General features: G+C 37.9%; 1 protein-coding gene across 7 annotated transcripts in view; it reads left to right on the top strand.

Moving 5' to 3' along the window:
• PLA2G4A (phospholipase A2 group IVA) overlaps positions 1–13,604 on the top strand; it is a 152,721-nt gene that overhangs the window by 62,378 nt on the left and 76,739 nt on the right. For all 7 annotated transcript variants that reach the window (XM_055319437.1, XM_055319440.1, XM_055319438.1 and 4 more), the window contains 2 exons: positions 1,098–1,246; positions 1,968–2,081. In XM_055319437.1, coding sequence (XP_055175412.1) covers positions 1,098–1,246; positions 1,968–2,081 — 263 coding nt within the window. The remainder of the gene's footprint in view (positions 1–1,097; positions 1,247–1,967; positions 2,082–13,604) is intronic.

The following is a 13,604-nucleotide window of genomic DNA, read 5'->3' as shown; positions in this document are numbered from 1 at the left end:
ATGAGTAAGACTTGATCACTCCCCTCAAGTTGTTGAATCTTGTAGGAAAAGACAGATAAATGTGTAATTACATCTATAAAATGTAGTGTGTGGAATGTTGTAAGATGGTGAAGGGTTCAATGGAACCACTAAGGAGGGAGTGATGAGTGTTTCCACTGCTTAGTGTCAGTTGCCTTATTGTTATGTGTGTATATATATAGTGGGAAGAAATTTAAATACTTCCTTTATTTGCAATTGATTATTTCTATTTAAAACGTCACCCACGTCATGCCCTGACTCCAGCAGGCCTTTATGTACAAGAAAAAGCTGTTACATTCCTTAAGACATCCACTTCCATCTGATTGAATACTTCTATAATAAATACAGAAACATATGTGGTTACTAATATAAATACCAGCCCTTAAGAGCTGTTCAGGGATCCCTGGGTGGCGCAGCGGTTTGGCGCCTGCCTTTGGCCCAGGGCGCGATCCTGGAGACCCGGGATCGAATCCCACGTCGGGCTCCCAGTGCATGGAGCTTGCTTCTCCCTCTGCCTATGTCTCTGCCTCTCTCTCTCTCTCTGTGACTATCATAAATTAAAAAAAAAATTAAAAAAAAAAGAGCTGTTCAGTGCACAGCCTGTACTGCTACCCAAGGCAACCCCATAACTACAATATTTAGCTCACACTGAGTTTCATGATTTTGTTTGGCAAAGAAAGTAATTAGGATCATTTTTCTAATGTAGACAAGCACCGTGATCCTGAACCCATTATCTTGTCACCATCATAGTCCCGGGGTGAAGGTTATACTGTAGTTTGCTGGGTAAGATTGTTCTCATTGTTAAGCAGTTCCACTGAAGTGTTGACTGAACATGTCCTTTAGGTGGATAGAGGAATTCTGAGTAAATCACCTCATAAATGATTCCTTATGTTAGAACTGTTAGGGTGGGCAAGAAGTATCAAACCTTTGATGTTCTTCCATTCTGGAGTATGTTGTCTCAGACATTTTAAATATGTTACTGCATATTCATTAAAAATAATCTGACAACACATATTAATAAAAATAGGAATTATGAATCACATTTTTGCCTCCTTCTCACCTGTGTTTACTGTCTACAGTTGACACCCCAGATCCGTATGTGGAACTTTTTATCTCCTCAACTCCTGACAGCAGGAAGAGAACAAGACACTTCAATAATGACATAAACCCTGTGTGGAATGAGACGTTCGAATTTATTTTGGATCCTAATCAAGAAAATGTTTTGGAGGTCAGTGAATCATTTGTGGACTGTTACATGGTCATCATTCATGTGGAAGTTGCTGCTTGAGCTTGTCCCTTTCATGCCTTCTTTCTCCTTGGTTAGGTGTAGTTGGAGTCCAGCTGGGCAGCCTGCTACACTGGGTGCTAGCTGGTGTACAACAAGTGATGTGAATATCCAGTGGGAAACACAAGAGTCTGATAGAGCTGGGAAGTATCTTTTATCTTCCTCATGTGTTTTAGAGAAAACATATTTTCTATTGTAAAGAGGAGGGTCCAAGGACAACAGAATAACAGTATCATCAATGGATTATGACTTTAAAACAAGTTAACTTTATTCACTTAAAGTTTCTAACTGAAAATAATTAACTTTAAAAGGAATTAAAATAGATCTTTCCCAAAATGGTTGCATGGATTTTCTACATTAATTTACTTCTCATACTCCAAAATAGCATTTCCTCTGAGGGAGTGGTTAAGGTTCCATTTTTGAAAACATGATAATGAATAAGTCAATCAGGAAAATGAAAAAGTTTTTAATGATCATTTTAGTAGCAAATGCGTCAGAAAGAAAAGAGAAGACAAAGTATCATAACCCTTTGAGTATTGAGGTCTCAAACTATTAAATATCATTCAAGAGCTTTCATTTTTTTAATGTGGTAGAAATTTTAGATATAATTTCCAAAAATTCAAGAGAAATTGTTTTCTCATAGTCTACCTTTTAATCTCTACAGGTCACATTAATGGATGCTAATTATGTCATGGATGAAACTCTAGGGACGGCAACATTTCCCATATCATCTATGAGAGTGGGAGACAAGAAAGAGGTTCCTTTTATTTTCAACCAGGTAAGCAACACAACAGAATTATTTCTCAACCTTATGTCAGATAAAAATCTATTCTGGAATTTATTTGTTTATTTCAATGTTGGGCTTTTTTAAATAAAATTTTACTTTTTTGGGGGGAGAGAGAGCATGAGAAGGAGGAGGGTCAGAGGGAGAAGCAGACACCCCACTGAGCAGGGAGCTTGATGCAAGGCTTGATCCCAAGACCCTGGGATCGTGAACTGAATTGAAGCCATATGCTTAACTGGACTGGGCCACCCAAGTGCCCTTAAGTGTTTGTTTTTTAAAGAGAAAATTTTGTTTGCCCTTTTACTTCTTGTCCAAATCTTTTTTTTTTTAAGATTTTATTTATTCATGAGAGACAGAGACAGAGAGAGAGAGAGAGAGAGAGAGAGAGAGAGGCAGAGACACAGGCAGAGGGAGAAACTGGCTCCATGTAGGGAGCCTCACGTGGGACTTGATCCCGGATCTCCAGGGTCACGCCCTGTGCTGAAGTCAGCGCTAAACCACTGAGCCACCTGGGCTGCCCTTGTCCAAATCTTTTTATTGTTCTGATATTTATAAACTTTGGTTGAGGTAATACACTAAATAATACAGAGACATTAATCTCTGTGGTTGTTTCAAGTGAGGCAATGACTTTAACTTCCCCCTCCCCCCCGCAACCTCCACCCAAGCAGGTCTAGCAAAACTTTTGGGAGGATAAAGGAATATGTAAAATTTGAGAGAAATGGCAGAGAGAGAGAGAGAGAGAGAGAGAATGAGTGAACTCAAAAAGAAAACTGTTGGAGGGCGCTCAGGCAGTTAAGCATCTGATTCTTCATTTCAGGGCTCAGGTCATGATCTCAGGGTCATGGGATCAATACCTGCATCAGGCTCCTCTCTCAGTGGGGAATCTGCTTTGGATTCGCCCTCTCCTTTTGGCCCTCCTCCTGCTCACATGCTCGTGTTCTCTCTCTCTCTTTCTCTCAAATAAATACTTCTTTAAAGAAAAGGAAAACTGTTGGAACATCCAAAGTGTTCCAGAGTTACATGTTTAGAAATAAATTAAGCCTCTGTGGAGGGATATTTCTACCTCAGATAATCCTCAAAAAATTAGGGCTGCATCAGTGAAAGGTGAGCAGGAATTGTTGTGTTTGTTTTCTTTACACTTCTAGGTTTGCTATATGTATGAAATTTCAAAAATTAAGAAACAACAAAGCCCTAGAAAAATTATTCATGCAGCACAAACAATGAAGTTTGAATTTTATAAGAAACTACTTTAGTAGTTTACAATAAGAAATGTAGGTAACTGATGGATCAGTATCCAGAAGGCTGGTTAATGTATTGATTTCTTGTTGGGAGAGGCTCTGTATTTTTGCTCATCCTTGGAATGACTTCAGATTGCTGTCTTCACCCAAACTGCCTATTCCTTAACTCTCACCTCCTTTCCTAACTGTTATTATCTCAGGTGACCTCCTTTTTCTCTGAAGCCCTAAGGTAATGTCTGTGCTATTCATTGGGCATGAGTCATTTAAATCGTTCGATTTCTTATCTCCCTCCTTTTGCCCATAAACTAAAATCCTATAGGTCAGGAATACTGGTTATGCATACCTAATTACAGAGTTAATTCATAGCTTATATTTATTAAATGGATATATACCTATTCTGGAACCAACTTAACCCCAAAGGGCTACCTGACCAGTTCATACAAGCAGAGCAGCCCGGGTGCCTTGAGGACACTCTAGTCACACACTCTCTGCTGACTCCTTCGGCTGCTCCAGGAAGCCTGTCTTCTACATGTCTTACTCCAGTGCCAAGAGATACACTCCCATAGTCCTCTTAACTTTTTTAAAAGTTATTTCATTCATCCCTCTTGCATATGTTTATTGAAGTCCACCATGTACCCACCACTGTGTTTTGTGTAAGGAATATAAAGAATAAGACACAGGAAGCTCTTCCCTCAGTTACCTATATGTGGGGTAGAGGTGAGGTAGGGACTGGAAGAGGAAGTGGGCATAGGAGATATAAACATGTGAGAAATGAAACCACCACACGGTGAGATAAGCAGCAATCAGGAATGTGTGGTAGGAAGACAGAATAAAGACAGACTGTGTTGTAAGAAGAAGCCAGGGACCGCTGTATATGGGTAATGTCAGTTCCGTCCCTCACTATCTATTTCATCCTGATGAATAGCACTTCTGTACCTTGATTTACTCATCTGTAAAATGGAGATAATATCTCATAGGAGAGTTTATCATAACACATTTATAATTGAGTTAATTTTATTTATATATAATATATCCATGTAAAATATATAGTATAATGTATATTACCTCTACATACATTATAAATATATTAGGTGTAATTATTTAATTATACTTTAATGCAGTTTATTACAGAAGATATAGATTCTATGTTAATTTACATATTAAGTATAAAATTTATTACATTTGAAATATATAATGATGCTTGGTTGTAGAAATACATACAATACTGTATGCACAGTTGGGCTCTGTGCAGAGTCTATAAAGGATTCTCTCTTACTCTCCCTTTGCCCCTCCCCGCTCTCTCTCTCTCAAATAAATTAATTAATTAAAAAATATTGTATGCACATGGACGTATACATACATAATTATACTTTTATATATGCTTTTTAAAAAAAGATTTTATTTATTTATTTGAGAGACAGTGAGAGAGAGAAAGAGAGCACAAGTGAGGGGGAGGGTCGGGGGAGAGGAAGAAGCCGACTCCCGATGCAGGGCTCGATCGCAGGACCCTGGGATCATGACCTGAGCCAAAGGCACTTAACGAACTGAGCCACTCAGACACCCCTAGATAGACTTTTATGTCTTATTACATAAGATACAATGTATTGCTTTGTTTATGTATTTATTAAGTATGTAATTTATTACATATTAAATATATAACGATGCTTTGTTATAGAAATATATATCACTCCTATATGCACATGGATGTATACATCCATACATATAGTGCTTAGAACATCTTAAGCACTATATAAATGCAAAGGCATGGAGTCTTGAAAGAAGAAAGCAAGTTGGGGCCTGGCAAGTTACTAGGCTTTGTTGGTACAAGTTGATGAGCGGAGGGTGGGGGTAAAGTTTAGAGATGGTCGAAGGCTAACATTCTGCAGCCTTCCTAAGGCATGCTGCTAGGATTGGTTCTCCATCAATGGTTGTTGAGAGCTTTGTAAGCATGGATTGGCCTTTCCAAAATATGTTTTTCTCCCTCTTCAGTCTGATGATAAAGAAGATATTGTAGGGAAACATGCATTTCCTCTCTTCCTGTCATTTCCTATGGTTAGCTGTGTAACCTCCGGGCTCTAAAAAAGATGTTCTACATTCCTGAATTTAAAGTAGCTTACATAATTAGTTTCTTTAGTGTGCCTGAGAAAACAGTTGGCCAAACAGCATTTTTTTCTTCCCTCTGTTCTTAAGAGTCCTATCTGAAGGACAATTGTTTGTTTTGGTGACCTGTGATGGTAGAGGGGAGGAAGGTGCATGGGTGGGTGGAGAGCCCCTGGCATTCCCCAGATCATGTGGCGGGCCCTATGCAAGCTCTCCAGGCTTGCCTCACCCCTGAACCCCATCTTTCAGAGGAGTATGGGCTTCTTTCCACAGTGTTCACAGAGATGAGAGAGAACAGACTGTGAGGTAATAATGTGAGAAAAGAAGTTTTTAAACTATTCTTGAAGATGATTATAGCAGTCTGAAACAGTAAAAAAAAAAAAAAGCACTCGGATTTGGCAAAGAGAGAACACGTTTCCAGCCAAGACATTATTAGCAAAAAATTCTTCAAAATTTTGTCATCCAAAAGTCAATACTGAGTCAACATAGAGTGATTTCTGTGGCCAGCAGCCAGATAGAGAAAGAACAGGAGTCTCCAACTGGAGATTGCCAGATTCCCACGGGGCTTGCTCTACCCACTCAGAGAATTGGGAATTGGGAGATCCATTCTCTCATTTTGACTGGGTCACTAATCTCCCTCTTGAATGTTTGATTTATCACTCTTTCTGTCTTATTTTATCTCTAAAATAAAAGTTTTGATGCACTTATTTCTGAGATCCTTTCTAATTTAAAAAATTCCATTATTTACAAAAAAATATATTTTTTCATCTGACCATTTTCATTAAAAAAATTTTAATTCTTTCCATTTTACAGATATGGAAACAAAAATAATAATAATGCAATAATAAAAATATTTCATTTTGTGCCCACCTAGGAACTCCAAAAAAAATTCTTTATTATGTGATTTTAAAATACTGACCTAGGGGATCCCTGGGTGGCTCAGCAGTTTCGCGCCTGCCTTTGGCCCAGGGCGTGATCCTGGAGTCCCGGACTGAGTCCCACATCAGGCTCCTGCATGGAGCCTGCTTCTCGCTCTGCCTGTGTCTCTGCCTCTGTCTCTCTGTCTCTCTCTCTCTGTGTCTCATGAATAAATAAATAAAATCAAATAAATAAATAAAATACTGACCTATTATTTTTTAATATGAGAATTTGAGCAACTAAATTTTTGCAGCTAAAACTTTGCAAAATGTTAAGAAAGCTACAAAAAGTTCATTTTCAAGGAACTAATAATCTGTTTGGAGAGGAGTAGGCATTCATGTGTAAGCCAATAAGTAATACAATAAGCAGTGTCATGAGGCATCTGTTCATTAATTTACTTAGTAGTTATTAAACACTTGTTATGTTCTAGGCAGTATTCTAGGTGATTAGCAAAAACAGTAGAGGACATGATAGATGATGTTCTGGTTCCCAGAGAGCTTGCATTCTAATGGGTAGGGTAAATAGGAACAGAAAACAAAGGATAATGAATACAACATGAGCTATAGGTAACTACTGTGAAGAAAATACAACAGAGGGATGTGATAGGTAATAGTTGGTGGGCAACTAAAGTTTATATAGTCAGGGAAGCATTATAAAGCATTATATTTTTCTCTAAATTTTATTATAAAAATTTACAAGCATAAAAAAACTTGAAGGATTTGTATTACTGCCATAGAGATTCTACAATTAAAATTTTTACTATATTTTACTTTGCCACACATTTCTCCATCTACCTATCCATCAGACCATCTTACTTTTGAAATATTTATTTATTTATTTTAGAGAAAGAGAGGGAGAGAACATAAGCGGGAGGGGTAGGAAGAGAGAATCTCAAGCAGACTCCTTGCTGAGCACGGAGCCTGACTCTGGGCTTGATCTCATGACCCTAAGATCAGATCTGAGCTGAAACCAAGGGTTGGCTGCCTAACTAACCATACCCCCCAGGCACCCCAAACTGTGTTACTTTTTTTATGCATTTAAAAACAAATTGGGAGGGGGCACCTGGGTACTCAGTGGTTGAGCATCTGCCTTTGGCTCAGGTCATCATCCCAAGGTCCTGGGATCGAGTCCCACATTGGGTTCCCCACAGGAAGCCTGCTTCTCCCTCTGCCTATGTCTCTGCCTCTCTCTCTCTCTCTGTGTCTCTCATGAATTAATAAATAAAATCTTTAAAGAATAAAAATAAATAAATAAATAAATAAATAAATAAATAAATAAATAAATAAAAACAAATTGCAGGGGCACCTGGGTGGCTCAGTCAGTTGGGTATCTGACTCTTGGTTTCTGCAAGGGTACTGATGTTGAGGTCATCCAGCCCTTCCTTGGGCTCCACACGCAGCAGAGAGTCTGCTTAAGATTAGCTCTCTTCCTCTCCCTCTGCCCTTCTCCCCGCTCATGTGCTCTTTCTCTAAGTAAGTAAATAAATAAATAAAATCTTAAAAAAACAAAAACAAAAACAAATTGCAGACAACACTTTGCTTCATACCTAAACCCTTTAACATATCGTCACTAGAGTTTAGTACTTATATAGTATAATTTTAAGTGCCAAATAAATAGTGTAGATAATATATACAATGAGAGTTATAAGAAGGAATTATTCATTCATTCATTTCACAAATAACTATTGAACACCTACTGCGTGACAGACAGCCTTCAGGAACTACCTGTTTAGCAGTGAACAAAACAATAAGAATCCTTATCCTCATGGAACTTATATTTTATTTAGTAAGAGACAAAAAGCAAGATAAATAAGTAAAGCTTACTTATGTTAGATAGTGATAGCAATAAGTGCCAAATAAACCAGGGAAGGAGGAAAGAGGTGTTTGTATATGTATGTAAAGGGGTTGCAAATGCAATTCCAAAAATGTGGCTAGGAGCATCTCCAATGATGGGGGAGGGGCAGAAGTCTCTCTGAGTAGGAAAGTCCTGAAATGGAAGTTTGCCTGGCATGTTGAGTGACAGCATATGGCTGGAACACACAGAGAAAGAGTAGTAGGGATTGTGGTAGGAGATGAGGACAGGACGGTGAAGGGGGATGGGGTTTCAGGGAGTTAGAGTGGCTATCATCAATGGTTTAGGCTTGTCCTTAAAGGAAGGATGTGGTTGGATCACTAATGGGGTGGAAGGCCATTCTGGTGAAGAGAATAGCCTGAGCCTTTGCTCATAGTCATGGGACTTGGAAGGGCAAGTGTGTTCAGGAAATGGGCCTAGAGCAGTGTGATGGGAGCAGAGCACGGGCATAAAGGAAGGTTGGGTACACTGGGATCAAACTACAGCAGAGCTCAAATTTCAGATGTTAGAATTTAGATGTTTTCTTACCGATAGCAGTGAATAATGGAAGATTTTTGCCTGGGTAACAGGGAATTTCGAGCAAACAGGATCTGGCTTCTTCCTCGGGTGTATTTATTAGTAAGCAACAAGTTAGTAGGTAAAGAAACAGTGTTTCCTAGTGAAAACCAAAAGGTTGATGCAGCTTTAGCAGACCACTTCTGTGGCAAGGGACAAGGATGAGGAGCTCAGGGTGACTTGAGCTAAGTCAGTGTGGCAGCAGCTTTCCTGTGTCTGCTGTGTGAGAGCTGAGTGGAATGACTGCTGGTGGCAGCGAGGACCAGCTGGAGCTGCAGAGCGGGAATTTACAGTAGACCCGGCTCTTCCTGAGACTGCGATTGATCATTCAGTTTTTGAACTTTTTTTGTTGTTTATCATTATTTGTTGTTTTTAGGAGAAAGCCATTCTTAGGGCTGGGTCCACATTTTGTTTTGTTTTCTAGCTGACATTTAAGGTTAGGTTGTGTTTATTGCAGTCACAAAGTGAGAGAGCTTCAGAGTTGTCATTTGAAAGAAATAGGCAGGACCTGCTATTTTTGACTCCAGGCTCAGAGTCAGCCAGCCAACTGCCTGGGTTGGAATCATGATTCTGCTACTTATTCCCCATGTTAATGTTGAACAGATTATTTTTTTCTTTTCCTCTTTGCTGGGCATCCTCATCTGTGAAACAGGGTTGTATATAGTACCTACCTCTTAACGTTGTGGTTTGGTTAAACTAATCAATAAATGGAAAGTTTTAGAACAGTGCCTGGCCCAGTAAGCACTAAATAAATATTAGATATTCTCATTCTAATTGTAACTGGCCAGATTTAACCATTTGCCATGTGCTTCATGAAACGGACTTAACTATTAAACTTAGTTATTTGTTGGAACTTACCAGAGTGAAGTTAGATGTAGAGCCTATAAGGTTAGTGATCGTTTAGCACACTCCAAAAATATTTCAGTCATCCATTACCGAATATATCGGTTATATATATATATATATTAATATATAATATATTATATTAATATATAATATATCGGTGTGGCTGTGGCTTATAGAATAAGATATGGAGAGATAACAGCTTTCGAATTTGGCGTGTTTTGGGTAAACAAAGTGACCCACTTCAGAGAATCTTAAAAATGCAGAGGTTTTAAAATACGATAAGTAAGAGTACACTTCTTTATTCTTTAGATGAAATTAGTTTGTTTTGGCCAATACTTTGAGGGAGGTAGCCTCTAAAGTTTACATGGCACAGTACTTTTATTTGCCCTCTTTATTTAGATGTTGGTGGTATTGGTTAAAAATAGCCTTGTCTCATGGCTTCTGTGACATCTGATTCTGGCTGATTGCTTTCTTTGGTTATTGCTTATTCATGACTGCAAATTTGAAAATTAATGAGGTTCTATAGAAGAGAGAGTGGCAAAGCTTTAAAAAGATGGTAGTTTTGATGCTGAATTCAGAATGTGAAGTGTCAGGATGATTTTCTTTGGGAAACTGTATTGACCTATGAAGACTAAGGCTACAATTTAGTTAAGTGAATGAGACAAAACAGAGCTTGGAAGGGAAACAAGAGAACTGTATACTTTTATGAGAATTCTGGGGGATGTTTGGCTAAGATGTGAATGCCAGCAGATGGATGCAGGTCAGAGTTCAGACATAGGTCAGGCATTCCTGGCTTTAAGAGAGAACACATTTTTATTTGGGGGTGCCAGCAATGAAAACCTAAGTGAGTCTTTTTTGACACTTTCCTAATTTATAACTTTTAAATTATAGGGCATTTTAGAATGTTATGTCTCCTTGGATCCTCTACTAGACCTAACGCCCAGCAAGGAATAGAATATGTTCACTTTAATTACTATTGCATACCTAGCCTGATACACCTGAGGTGCTTGAATCGTTTTTGGGTAAATGGATAAATGAGTACACTTATGGGAAATGCAAAAAACCTGGGAAGTGCTCAGACAGGAGTAATGAAGGTAAATTAAGAGGAGAAACTAGAGTCTGAGAACTTCCCATTTGTAGAAAAAGAAGTAGCATTTTGGTTTGATAATATTGCTCTAGGAAATCTGGTTTAGAATTTCCAATGTCTACATACGGAAAAGGGACCTTATATCAAGGAGAAAGAGATCATCCTCAAATGTAAGAAGGAAACCTGCATGATAGAGTGGAACATGACTATAGGGCAAATAATGTATTTTTTTAATCTTTCAAATCTTTTAAGACCATTTGGGATATTTAGGGGGCCACAATTCTTGGATGAATGGATTAGATGATTCCTGGTAGTAAATACAAATTTTTTTTTATTAACAAATCATACATGTTGACTAGAGTTACTGTGGTGATCATTTTGCAATGTATAAAAATGTTAAATCATTGTGTTATATACCTGAAATTAATATAATGTTAAATGTTACATCTCAATTAAAAAAAATAAACATCATATATATTTTAAAACGTGACTTTAGCAGTATCTCATTGAATTTTAAACTTGCAAAATTTGCCTAGATGTGATCTGGTTTGTCTTGGTGGAATTGTGATTTCCACCCTACACTTGAATTGCCTCTTGTTTAGGTCCATCTCCACTTCCTTCTTCACTGGATAGAGTTGCAGTGTATGGAAACATGATTTTTAGTAAAAGTGGCCCTTATTTTTAAATACAACTTTAATTTTATCATGTACAGGTCAGGTATATACAGATAAAGCAGAAAATATTCTGTAATTCACTCAAAAGATATAAATGATTATTGAACCTGCATGGTGATCAGTTTCTCTCTTTTTGTCCATCAAGGAGGGGAAAGGAGGACATTAAGTCAGGGAGGGATCAGAATTCAAAATAATGTTTTATTGATGGTAAAGGTTGTAAATGCTGGAGTATACTGATCAGCAAAGGCATAACATACTTGAAGAGCTCTTTACTAATAGGACAGGTTCTCAAGTTTAAAATCATTTGTGTGCTTCTTTTCGTAATAATAATTTTAAATGACCTCCTCAATGCCAGTCACTATGCTTGTTGCTTTATCTTTATCATTTCAAAATGATCTTGAAAAGTTTGCGAGAGAATTAGTGGATTAAATACTTTAAAAATTATTTTTAAATCTAAAGTGGCTTCTTTTATATAGTTTCTTTCTTCTAGGTCCTCACCTTCTCCCTCCCAGGTGTACAGCTTCCATTGTAAGCATCTCAAATTGCTTTCCGCTGTGGAATTCAAAGATGAGATTGTTGTTTTTCGCAAGAATGTACAATGAGTACAGCCTGCTTCTTACATTTATAATTCCTAGAAGAGGTGGAGTTCTTCTCATTTGTCTGGCTTCTAGCTAAGCATTATGGGGGTGGGGGAGAGAGCCAGAGAGACTTGGTCACCTTTCCTTCAAACTGCTTTGATACTGCAAGCAATGTGGAAGACCATGATGCCGTGTGTGGGAAGGAATTTACAATACTTGTTTAATGCCTCACAGGAAGTACATGTTTTTGTGGCTATTGTATCTGAACTACATGTTTCAGGTCAAAGGGTGTGGAGGGATTGTAAATGCCAATCTTCATCACATGTCTAAGTATAGCACATCAAGTGGGAGAATTTAAAATTTCCTCCAGATGGTGGGTGATCCACTTGGGCAACACGTGGAAGTGAGGATCCCGTCTGACAAGTCCCATCACAACACATTCTGTAGTGCTCCACGTGGTGGGAAAATCCGGTGTCTTCCCTTCTCTTATCCTGCCTTCATTTAGAAAGTCTTATCAATCAGTGTAGGATTATGAATGTCTTAGCCAAGAAGCACTGTGGGTAGATGTAGACATTCTATGCAGAAGGCAAATATGACCATGAACATAGCACAGTTGCTTTTCCTTTTATTTATTAAGTTGTCAGGACAGGTAGACATTAGATATATCTAGACATTGAATATCTTAAGAACTAAATTGTTTAGGGACCTGCCAGTTGGGGGAGCCATCTTTTTCTCAAGTGTGTCAGGACGTGGTACCTTGGACTAGGAAGCCCATTTCAGCCTTGAATCTTTCCATTTGTTAGAAAACTTCACAAAGGGTTGCAACATTGTTCTTTTAGTTTCCATTCTTCTGTGATATGTTTGCCCTCTGGAGATAGAAACAATAAATCTAGTCTCATTTAACCCCAGCTTTTATATATATATTTTTTGGGGAAAAAAACAGACCATGTTTTACCCATGTCTTGTTTTTCTCCCTAAATATCCAAAGTAACCTCATTCACTATAAAGTTTTCCAAGCCCTCTTTGGGAAAGATTCTATTTGAAATTTAGAAATAGGGAGTAGACATGATATTCTGGGACATGGTCTGAGCAGTGCTACCACTGGTAGAAAGCAGTTACGTTAATTGTTTAGAAGCCAGTCACCTTTTTGACTTAAAACTGAACTCTGATTCATCTGGGCATGTGTAATTCTATTTGTACTAGGATTCTTGAATATTTTGTTAACTTAAAAGTAATTTGATATGCTGCCTTGATACATAAAGGTCATAGGATTTCATTGGAACCACCGTCTGTGTTAGACCAACCCATGATTTTATATTTAGCAGCAATGAAATGTTTCTTGACAAGGAAAGATTGCCTTGTGTGCTCCCCTCATGCACACATGCACAGTAATTCAATAGGTATTTATTGATTATGTGTTATTTACCAAACTGTGTAGTGAACTATTAATAGAGATTTGTGTAAGATAAAGTTTACAGTTTAGTGGGAGAGGCAAATTCTTGTACAGATGATTTCAGTACCTTTTTCTTACTCATAAAATGCAGTCCTGAGAATTAGCCATGAACTTACTTTAACCTTTTGGAAAGCTTCGAATTTGTTTTTTTCCATTCTCTGAAACTAAAAAGAACACAAAGCCAATAATCTATACCATTTTGTGTTGCTTCTAAAAA

This window comes from Nyctereutes procyonoides, unplaced genomic scaffold (genome assembly GCF_905146905.1).
Source record: "Nyctereutes procyonoides isolate TBG_1078 unplaced genomic scaffold, NYPRO_anot_genome, whole genome shotgun sequence".
Classification (NCBI taxonomy): domain Eukaryota; kingdom Metazoa; phylum Chordata; class Mammalia; order Carnivora; family Canidae; genus Nyctereutes; species Nyctereutes procyonoides.
This window is presented reverse-complemented; position numbering and strand designations above follow the sequence as displayed.